Source organism: Bidens hawaiensis, unplaced genomic scaffold (assembly GCF_021521415.1).
Source record: "Bidens hawaiensis isolate Kalapana, Puna unplaced genomic scaffold, B.hawaiensis_p1.1 tig00081093_1, whole genome shotgun sequence".
Classification (NCBI taxonomy): domain Eukaryota; kingdom Viridiplantae; phylum Streptophyta; class Magnoliopsida; order Asterales; family Asteraceae; genus Bidens; species Bidens hawaiensis.
Window position 1 is genome coordinate 10660 of NW_027503764.1, and position 12372 is coordinate 23031.

The window sequence follows — 12372 nt, forward strand, 5'->3', positions numbered from 1 at the left end:
AGTAGAAGGTTTGGGTGTCTTTAATCGAGTTAATTCGAACGATTTTTATAGGGTCCAAAATTTAGGGTTCCTACGGTTTGGTTTTGGTAAATATGATTCAATTACGGCTAACAACGCGATGTTTACTAAAATTGATAGCAGATTAGAGTAATATACGGTCGAATATGCTATTTTCCTAAATTGAATTGGACCAAAACACGCGGATTGTGAGGGTTTGAATGAAATGAGTTAGAATACGGGTTTGGGTATTTTCCGGTCGGACCAGGCCTGATTTAGGGTTTTTAGTTTATTATTATATATTAAATAAATATACTATTATAGCAAATTTACACAACTAGTCCCTGTACCATTAAGATGGAAACATCTTTGGGTTAAAGTTTGAATTTAGGAAATAAAAATTGTAAATTCATGTAACTTTAAATATTTAAAATATTAAATAATAAAATATTCAATAAATGCGATCATTTCATTAACAAGTGACCCGAACCCTTAAACGAGTCGGGTATAATTACAATAAATACAAAACGAAAGATCCGAAATGTTACAGGTATAACATCTCATTTATTTATGAAACTCTTTTTTCGTCAAATCTTAAGTATATTATTTACTTTCTTACAATAAATAAAATTAAAATTAAAAATATATATATATTATAACGAATAATGTAAAACAACATATGAGGATGTAAATAAATTACAATACATGTTGCGTGCAAAAAAAATGGAAAAGGAAAAGAAAAGAAAAACTATAGAACTAAGAGTTTTAATCTTAAATATATATAAACGAAACATTTAAAAGCTCTCTGGTTGCTTCTTACATTCTCTTAAGCCACCAGATTGCATTATTTGTAAATGTAGATCTCTCATGTATTTGACCCGAATTCTCGGGTATGGGTCTCACCAAACCCAAATAACCTTAAACGAGTTATAACATCTCATTATATTAAAATTTAATCTCACCAGATATTTGATATGAAAGTCTTATAAAATAGAAATATACTAAAAATTAATATTCATTTTTTTCAAGAAAAAGATATTATTTATATTAAGAAAATAAATTGTAGTAAAAAGAAAAAAAAAAATAAGCGGGCCATGGGTTTCACCAAACCCATAGCTTTTAAACGAGTTGTAACATCTCACTTATTTGTGAAACCCCTTTTATCATAAAGCCCTAAGTAAATTATATATTAACTTCTTTACAATAAATAAAATTACAATCTAAAGAAATATAAATATTATAAACGAAAAAGAAACACAACCCCCGTAATATGGGGGATAAAAACTAGTGTGTGTGTGTATAGGGAGAGAGAAAAAAAGGATGGAATGCGCAAATGCTTATCGTACAAAACCGTATGCGACATCTTGGAGCGTCGATCTACACTATCCATTCAGTTGAGAGCGGTTAAGAAGATCCCGTGTATTTTAAGCGAGAAGGGTATGATTGTCTTTTTGATTCGTAATCTAAATTTGGTAATGTGCGTATAAATGGTTACGATCATGATATTTAGCTTAATCAAAATCAATTTCTTATTTACGAAACAATTTTGGTACCGAAAACTATCAATTGAGCTCTTTTGAGTTCGCGAACCAGTTTTTCAATCGATTTTGTGATTTAGTGTTTCGAAATGGAAGACGATCGTGAATGTAAGTTTTTGCTCTGTTTGAACTAATCAACAGTATATGTATACTATGTTTATAATCGTGGTAGTAACCTGTATGTTAATTTCTATGAGAATCACATGATAATTGATTAGTTTAGTTTGCGAGCGTGTTCATATTAGGAGTGTTTAATACGGTGAATTTTGGTGTTTATACTATGAGCGTATCATGAGCATGTTACTATGACTGATTATAATGTTATATAATATGAGCGTGTTTTGAGCATGTTTGGATTACTTTATGAGACTATGAGCGTATCATGATTTTGTTATTATGATTGATTATAATGTTATATAATATGAGGTTTTTTTTGGCGTTAACACGCTTTTTTTTTATGTTTTGTGTAGATGATTCAAGTGTTTTGGTTGAAGGTCAAATGGTTGATATCATTCCTGAAGTTGCTTCTTCTTACATACCTGTTAAATGAATGATGTTTTCGTCAATTGATCAAGCATTTGATTTTTATAGTGAATATGCTAAAAAAGTTAGATTTGGGGTTCGCAAAGGTGGATCTTACTTGCATGATGGTGTGCTAAAGACCAAGTATTTTACATGTTGTAAAGAAGGTCACAAGCTAGCCAAAATGTATGATTCAAAAGGTGATTGTAATTAATCAAGCAAGCCATATTATAAAAGGAGGAAGAGGCCGACAATTAGATGTGGTTGTAGAGCACATCTACAGTTAAAATCTGTTGATGGTGTAATTTTTGAAGTACATGATTTTGTTGAAGGCCATAATCATAGGATGGTAGCAGATTCTGATATGCAGTTTGTTCGTTCTGCGAGGAAGTTAACAAATGTCCAAGAGGAAGCTATTTATGAGCTGTCTAATATGAACCTGGTACATGTTAAAGCGTTTAACCTTTTGAGAACACAGTATGGTGGTTTTGAAAAAGTAGGTGCAACTAAAGATGATTTGTTAAAAATTTGTTGATTGGAACTTCAAAGTCCGAATCAGAGGTTGCTTCAACATGTTTTGTCTTAAGCTTTTTTACTCCGGCATCAACTTGTTTTATTTTAGCCTTTCGCTTAACTGGATCACACGTAAAACTCAGATTCAATACGCTCATCAAACGCACAAGACTAGACACAGAACCAGTTGTTCATTCATCACAAAAATATTACCAAACTCTTATCAAAACGCTCATCAAACGCACAAGACTAGACACAAAACCAGTTGTTCATTCATCACAAAAAAACATTACCAAACGCTTGTCAAAATGCTCATCAAACGCACAAGACTAGCCACAGAACCAGTTGTTCATTCATCACAAAAAACATTACCAAACGCTTGTCAAAATGCTCATCAAACGCACAAGACTAGACACAGAACCAGTTGTTCATTCATCACAAAAAAAACATTACCAAACACTTGTTAAACGCTCATAACACACACAAGACTAGCCACAGAACCAGTTGTTCATTTATCATATAAAACCTTACCAAACGCTTGTCAAGCGTTCATAATTACATTCACAGTAATTGCATAGACTCATATGTTGCAATCATCCCAAACGCTTATCAAACGCTTACAATCACAGATTAACTGACATCGTAATAACCAATAATTAAAAACAAATCATTCAAATAAACTTAAAATTAAAACCTAAAACGATTACATATACAGATTGTTGTCAAACGCTCACGAAAACAGCGGTTAAAACCTCTCTAAAACCTAAAACGTTACACGAATAATAAACAAACACCTAATTTATCACTAATCTGAGGTTTATCTTGTTTTTGTTTTGATCTTCGTTCCTTGCTAGAAGCAGATAAGTTAGGGTTCTTCTTTTTTATCCATCTTTTTTGTTACGATTGAATGTAGTATAGTTCGTCACTGGGAACAGTTTATTAGAGGTTGATTATTGCGAGTGATTTTAGGGAGAGTAATGGAAACTATTTTTGACGATCTTACCCTGTTTGAAGAATACCAGCGCGTGTTTTAAAATTCTTGATCGACGCTCGAAGTTGTACCAAGTCTCATTTCAATCTTCAAGAGGCTTTGTCTTATATCATAATAAATGCTAAAGCCTAAGTCGACACTCTATCACAACCCAACAATTTATCATGACTAACATGCATTCAGACAATTCGTACCATAATTAATAAACACCAGTCTAAATTTCAACATACGTCCAGTGCGACCCCCAGTTCCCACAACTTCTCCAGCTCCAGCCATCAGTATTCTTAAAGAGACAACACAAACATCATCACTCAAGGAACTATCTAGTACAAGGATAGCAAGGCTAACAGGTAATAACAGTGGCCAGCTGTGACTAGCTGATCACGTTGCTTTCCGTGTCCTATTCGCTTCCCTTTATGAGTCTATTTGTGCTGGTTCTACTTAAGCAGTTAGTCAAATCAAACAATCAATTACTTCTATCCTTATCGTTCACAGTATCTTTTCTTTCTCATTAACATATATCATTTAATCAAACACCTTACCTTTACTGATTTTTGCTTGAGCGACACATGGCATTCTTGAACTGGCATCTTCTTTCCTTTCTTACTTAAATCCCATTTTCTGTTCGAGTCTAAGCATGTAGGATGCTTAAATCTCTCGAACTTATGCTCTGATACCAACTTGTAAGGCCCCGAACCCGGTGACCCTACTTTAGCGTCGGATTTACTCATAAACACAGTTCTTCAAATCAGAGTTTATTAAAACTTTTCGCGGAATATAAAACATCTATCATTTGTTACAAAACATTAAATCTTTTCTTTGATACCATAACACAAAACTTTATATTTAAAACATCTTTACTTCTTTCTTCAGATGCCAGCCGTTCAATCCATGCCGTGTGTCATCCTCATGCTAACTCTATAATCAGCTCACCTGCGTGCATACTAAAAGTCAGCTACGCTGAGTGAGTTCTAGTTAATCGAATGCCATACAATACATACACATACATACATATCTGTAGATACATATCCGTACTTCACTAGTTGCCCTTCTGTTCTACCTACATACTTACTACCATACATACAATTTATTCCCATATATTTCTTCCCGTATCCGAAGACACATATTACTATCTTAACCTCGTATAAATATCCATAGGAGGATCGTCACGTAATATCTATTAAAAGAACCATTACCATTACCATACTATATATAATTTCCATAGGAGGAACACTCTGTATACTTTCCATAGAAGGAACACTTTACTATCCATAGAAGGAACACTATACTTTCCATACAAGGAACACTATACTTTCCATAAAAGGAACACTATACTTTCCATAGAAGGAACCCTATACTTTCCATAAAAGGAACCCTATACTTTCCATAAAAGGAACATTTTACTTTCCATAAAAGGAACATTATATATATCCATATAAGGAACACTATCTATAAGTTATTATTTAATATCCATGTAAGGAGCTAATCACTTCCCTTGACGATACGTGCAATATCCGAAGATCGTTCACGTACCGACAAGCTTTCATTCATAATGTTCATACATCATCCTCACATTACATATCATATTAATATCTTTATTTACATCCTGACAGTACGGGCAATATCCGAAGATCGTTCACGTACCGTCATGCAATCAATCACATCTATCACATATATCATACATGACATACACATAAAATTATATCCTTTCATTCGTACTTTCTTACTTCCATACTTTCTTACTTTCTTTTGTATTAACTTACTTTCATATCTTACGTTATAAAGAGCATTACGCCCTACATTCCTCGAGTATTGTTAGGGCTCGGTACCCTCCTTCCTCGAGTATTATTAGGGCTCGGTACCCTTTTCGTAACCATACAACCGTCATTTCCTTCTTTTATTTACTTTATCACATTCATACACATAAGCATACATATCATACTTACCTTATACAAAGCGCTACAACCTGACAGTACGTGCAATATCCGAAGATCGTTCACGTACCATCAAGCAATCATTCATACATTTCACATTATCCACATAAGGCATACACTTATCTCTTAGGATAAGTGTATTAACTATCACATTGAGTATGCACACAGCCCCGAAAACATAACACATAAATGGGGCTAGAAACTCACCTGGACTCTGCTTCTTCCTCTGGTAGCTGTAAACCTCTTCTTTAACTGAGCTCGGCTAACTGTACAAGTTACACGTATCAATACTCGCCTGACCTAATCTGGTGGCCTAGTATTAGCTTACTACTCATCGCTTTATAATTTATTTTCTAATCAAACTTGGCTTTAGGCGAAGTTAACCCTCGGGCGAACTTAGCTTCAGGCGAAGTTAAACCTTAGGCGAACTTGGCTTCAGGCGAAGTTAAACCTTAGGCGAACTTGGCTTCAGGCGAAGTTAAACCTTAGGCGAACTTGGCTTCAGGCGAAGTTATCCTTAGGCGAACTTGGCTTCAGGCGAAGTTATCCTTAGGCGAACTTGGCCGTAGGCGAAGTTATCCTTAGGCGAAGTTACGCTTGAAGGCGAAGTTACGCTTGAAGGCGAAGTTCATCAGGCGAACTTAATCTTGCAGGCGAAGTTATCGCGCTGCAGATCTGTTTGCCCATAACTCCTTCGTTTCTTAGCCAAATAACTCGATTTTGGTACCCACGGAATCGTATGATCGGCGCCTACAAATCCCAACCATCAAATCGGCCTAAAATCGACGTTTTAGGGGTCCGATTTGGGCAGTTTGGGTTTCGGGTCCGGTTAACCCATCCAATCCTAACCATTTTCAGTAATATTAGCTTTGTTGGATTTGTTCTTACCTTACCAACTCAGATCTATCAACAGAATCTCGGGTCTCGGCTTCGAATCTTGATCGGTTAGAATGTGTGTGTTTTGAGTGTGTGAAGAAAGAAGGTGGAAATGAAAGATATTTTGGGTTTAGGGGATATTTATATCCCTGGAATCCCATTCTCATTTAACCCATCTCAATTAATCCAAATCCATAACCAACGTCCATTACCCGACACTAGCCCGACCCATACCAACTCCTACTCTTTTATTTATTTCCTGATAACCCGAGTAAACTTTCCCTCTATTATTAAGTAATATAATTAATATTACTTTGGAAATTTCGGGATGTTACACGTACGCTTCGTACGATAAGGGATTAATGTACAGTAACCGCCCTCCCTCTCTATATATATAGTGGTAGGATCTAGAGAGAATTCATTTTAAAGAGAGAACTAGATAACTAGTAAAGAAATTGCTAAGGTTGATGAAGGCCTTTTGGGCTAATCTAGTTAGACCTATTAGAGTTATTTTTGCGACTAAGTTGGTAAGTTAGAAACACTAATTAGGTATTTATAAATACTTATTTATCGTAGTAATATTTGTATCATTAAGCAATAAAGAGAAAACACTAGTTGCATTGTGTAAATCACATTGACTTACACACATTAATTTGTGTTCTTCTTTTACTTTTCTGGTTGTGCGTGTGTGATTGTTATTTTCTTTATATACTTGCTCTGATCAATATGCCTGACAACGTGAGCATGCAAACATTGGTCGCATTTTAAACAATATCATACATCTTATTGGTCGTGATAGAATTGGCTTTTTAGAGAAAAATAATATACTAAACAAGTTGATGGCCATTTTAACGATTACTTTTATAATAAATAAAATATATATTGAAGGCTTCATATGTTCCACTAGGTAAAAAATAGTAAAATATAAAAATAGAAATGCTTATTAATCACAAAGGTTGCATAATAATATGGTCACGAAGTTTCATTGCCCATAACTCTTTATCCACGCTGCCCATAACTTTTTATCCACAAAAGGTTTATAGTCCAATAGCATTATGATATTGGACAAAATCTTAGATTCTTATCGTTAACAAAGTGATAAATTTAAGAGTATGTTGTCTATTTACCATTAAAAAAATATCTTTAAATTAGTTCTTTTATAAAGACGGTTTTCTTGTATTTAGGCTACTCTAGAATTTCTTGTATTTAGGCTACTCTCCATTCTAGAGTGTTGGCCAACTTTGAAACATGCCAAAGCTCATTTTTCTAGTGTTAGTCTGGCGCAAAACAACGAGTTGTAGGGTTATCAGAGAGATGAGTTGTAGAGTTTCTTAACACCATGCTTGCCTGCTAATGGTCCATGTCCAAAAAGCCACGTAATCACAACTAGGATATTTACAACTTACTCAATTGTGTTGTGTAACTTTGATTGATTGTTGTATTCGACCATCAAATTTATATTGAGTTGTGTTATTTGGGTTCATACTTATGATTTTTATTTTTTTTTACTTATGATACAAGTTGAATATCTCCATCAATATTATCAAGTAAACAAATGGTAACACAACATTATTGAATGATACTATGCTTAACTAGGGGTGTTTAGTATTCTAATCGGACTCAATAAATCGAAATTCGATTCAGCTCGCATTCGAATTTAAAGTTCGTTCAATTTTCAATCATTCAAATCGAATACGAATTGATGATTTTAAATTCGATTCGAAATTCAAATTCAAGTTATAATCGAAATTCAAATTCAAGTTATAAATTTATTTTTGTTATATGCATACTTATGAAAAGATAAGCCACATAAATCTTTTGAATTATACATATTAAAAATTGAAAGTTCATCATCACTTTGGTCAATAATTAATGTAACTGGACATTTACCATTTAAAATATTTAGGATGTGATAACATTAAATTATTTATTTATTTTATGTGTTTGTATTTTTGTTGTTAAAAAACTTAAAGTTGTAGTGGTTTTGAAACTTAAAAGATTTTTTTAACTGAATTCGAATCGATTTGAATTCGAACTTCATTCTCGAATATTCTCGAATCGAATCTAATTTCGAGTTAGCTTTTCTGAATTCGAATCGAATTTGTCAATTCTATTTCGAATTCGAATCTAGCTTCAAAATTTCAAAATTCTAATAATTCGATTCGAAACTATTCGAATATTCGAAATTTGATTCGTTGAACACCCCTATGCAGTGTTGCAAAAATCCCGACTAAGCCTCGATTAATCCCCGATTAATCATTAGTCCCCACTTCATTGATTAATTTTGGGCTAATCGGCCAATTAATCGGTTAATGGTCAAATTCGGCGAAAATCAACGTTTCCAGCGATAACCCGACCAAAATTCGTGGTTTCCGGCGAGATTCCATAAATAAACCAGCGGTTTCTAGCAAGTATCAAGTCAATTTCCGGCCAAAATGTGTTTATGTATATGTAAAACTGAAAATTACATATAAAAATGTGTGCATGTATATATAAAATTGAAATTTGTACATTAAAGTCTGATCCGATTAATCTCGATTAATCGTTAGTCCTCACCCCACCGCCCGACTAGCGACTGGCGATTTTTACAACACTACCTATGCTTAACCATTTTAACAGTAGTAAGACCATTCTTTGTGGAGGGGGCAACAAAGCCTCTCCACAATGTCACATCACTGGCCATGTGGGCACAGAGGGCAACAAATAAATAACCCCTCCCTATGTTACCGCTCTGTGGTTTGCTGATCCGAGGGGCTAAAACTCTTTTTTTAATAAAATTAAAAAGAATAACAATACTTAAACTAAATTAAAATAAAAAACATACAAACCAATTAAAAACATAAACCAACTTAATTAACTAAAATAAAACAAAAACTCGTCGTCATCCTCGTCTGCCTCTTCGGCCTCGTCTTCGATCACGAATTTGACTAGGATTCTTTTTGTTTTCTTCTTCAAAAAAGCATGTATGTTCGATTCTAGATGTGAAAGATCCTTTGCAAGGAACTTGAAATCATTATCCCGTTCCCATATCAATTGCAAATTATTTCTTTTATCACGAATCGCTTTATATTGCGCATGCATCATTTTTCTTGGTGCATCCTTTTATTTTCTTCTTTTGTTTCTTTATTTTAAGCGTGACAATCTCGACAAGTTAAGCTCCAAGTTGTCAAATCGCGAGCTCAATTCGGAACTCATCGAGGATGTCGTTCTGGACGAAGACTCTCCACCTCTCGCCACCTTGGACTTTTCTCTTCCGACCAGTTTTTGTAACTCATCCATTTTATAAAAAACAAATTTTGGATTTTGATCGCTTAACTTGAATTGACAACGAGCATCTAACGTGGCTTGAAACGATGCTTGATCGGCCAAAGTAGACGTTGTCTTTGACCGTTTGGACAGTCGCGAAAAAGGTAGCGGGACAAGCGCTTACTTGGGCGAGCTTATGCATTGCCTTCAAGCTTTCAACATATTAAAATCGGTTTTATTTTCGGCTCTGTATTGTTTTAAGGCAAACTTCGTCACGTTGGCATCGCTCATGCCGCCTTTTATACCGATGGTTTCAATTTGGTTGCACAAGTTGGCGAAGCTGGTTATTTTTGTTCGTATTGCCTTCCATTTGTTATAGACGGTATTGTCATTACGGTATTCACCTCGACCCATTGTCTCATAGAACTTAGCACATATGGTCGCCCAAAAATGAGGGGAAGGTTTACCGTCATCTTAGATGAAAATAAAAGGCTTGTATTAGTCGGCAAATACATATAATATATAGCATATGTCACACTCGAAAACCATAACTTAAACAACGGAAGACTTTGACCAAGTCGTTCGGTTTGTGACGGACGCTGTTAGCCAATCATAACAAAGCAAATACTTTATTAAACAAAAGTTTGACTTTTATTCATATTAGAGTTACGTGTGACACGGTTTTATTACATGCCTATATTATTATATATTCAAACACCACGCCTTCTTCTTTCCTATCCGTCACGAAGCCCTTATTTACCTGAAAAGCATATTAAAAACGTTTGTCAACACGAATGTTGGTGAGTTCTCTTATTTTACGAAAATATCTTTTATATTTATATATATATATATATATACATACACATATATAATTCCATGATATAATAGTCCTCAACCATTATATCAAAATGAACAATTCTTTATGAAAATATAGTATCTATTTCTTAAACAAATCGTATTGTTGTAAACGAACAAAGAATACAACAAGTGTATGACTATAAAGTTGATAACTCGAAACCTACCAAACTCAAAATATTCCCACTTTTAACCCAACGCGATTGAAAGTGAGGGGCATCACCCCAATAGATCTACCAATATTTCTGTGTCCTTATTTATTTCAATTAACAGTTATTTACTCAATTTGACTCATCCCACTTTAGTACAGTTTGTAAATTAAAAATGAATTTAGAACAAAATATGTTTTTCTCCCATAAATATTTATAAAACATTTCTTTATTAAAAACAAGGAGTTTTTAGAGAAACTCACAGTCGTAATTGATTGATGTCCACAATCCCGTGTCCTATATCAGTACACGTTTGTTATTATATTTTAAAAAGAATCCGGTTGATAATTGACTTGTTGAGAACCTTTATTTATCTAGTCTTAGTTTAGGTGACCATACAAGCATACAAGCACATAATCTCTATCTAACAATTAACAATTGTTTTATTAACTATTATATTATACAATTAATAAAATAAAATAATAATACAAAATAAAATATAAAGTTTCAGTTGCTGGAAAATTTTTAAGAAAATATAATTAAAGATATATAATTTGCTTTAGTCGGTTTTAGTCGTTTTTGTTGGTTTTGCATTTAAAAGCGAACCGGTCAACTTTTCGTGTATGCTTTGGTTTTTAAATTGAAAGGAACACTTTTTTATATATGTTTCAGTCAAGTTCTATTAGTATTACAATAATAATGGTTTGGTTTATATTTTAATTATCGTTCTTTTAAAAATATCGATTGTAAAGTTTTCGTGTTGGTTTCGCGACACGAACCGTTTTGGATCAAGTCTTGCTATCTTGACCCTTCTTTTGTACATTAACTTAAGTTATGTACAAGTATTTTATGACTTTAGGGCCTGTTCTAAAGCAGTTTAAAAAACTTACGTCGGTTCATGTTAAAAATCAAACTTTTCGACTGTTAATGTTCCCGACAAGCTATTTAAGTCATATTACCAAAACCAAATCATTTTATACAGAAAATATGCACAATATAACATGTAATTCACTATTATCTTCAAGTTTAAATCATATAGCAAAAATATACACTCCAAACCAAATTTCAACGAAACATGCTCAAGCCTTAACTACTAATTTTTAGCAACGAGTGAATGTATTATTTCTAACATGTTAATATAATGTTTAGACATCAATATTTCCAAATTGTAACAAATTATAATATGGTCCTATTTGCTTATTTAACATTACCTAAAGTAATCGCATTCCTAGCATCAATAACAAAAGTTTCTACTAATAGTAACTTTTCTGAATTCAATAACTTCATTTAATTCAAATTTTCAAGTAATCTCATTCAACTAGTTTGACAAGGTTCCATGCAACCTACTATGCTATTTGATTTTAGATTTTCTATTAACCAAGTTACAAAGTTTCTATTTTTAGTTAGTATTCTTCATATATTTTTATAAAATCCAATAAATACTAGCATGATGTCTTCTATCATAATCCAAGTCAATATTTTAAAAACTATCAAGTTCATATATGTTAAACATCCATGTCAAGAACAAAATCAACTATGCATTTAACAAAAAGTTTCCTTTATTTATAATAATCAACAATGTACTTTGAATATTGTCTTAGAACTAGCAAGTTATGAAATTCTAGCATGAAACCTATCATCAATATTAATTTCAAGTTACATTAATCCTTTTTAGCAATCATCAATTTATTCAGGTACTCAAATAAATTCCCAAATTGCTAGTTCAATTTATGATGAATCATTTATCAATT

At 33.1% G+C, this 12372-nt stretch overlaps 1 protein-coding gene across 1 annotated transcript; it reads left to right on the forward strand.

Annotated features, from left to right (window-relative positions):
• The first annotated feature begins 2085 nt into the window (after positions 1 to 2085).
• LOC143607314 (uncharacterized) lies at positions 2086 to 2592 on the forward strand. The gene is made up of 2 exons (XM_077082802.1): positions 2086 to 2257; positions 2372 to 2592. The coding sequence occupies exons 1-2, from the start codon at positions 2086 to 2088 to the stop codon at positions 2590 to 2592; spliced, it is 393 nt and encodes a 130-aa protein (XP_076938917.1).
• Positions 2593 to 12372: the final 9780 nt, after the last annotated feature.

Bases quoted from the DNA above. Each gene is read 5' to 3' on its own strand.
- LOC143607314 (XM_077082802.1), top strand. From the start codon at position 2,086: ATGATGTTTTCGTCAATTGATCAAGCATTTGATTTTTATAGTGAATAT. The intron at 2,258-2,371 runs GTGATTGTAATT...TAATTTTTGAAG, and splicing joins CAAAATGTATGATTCAAAAG to TACATGATTTTGTTGAAGGC.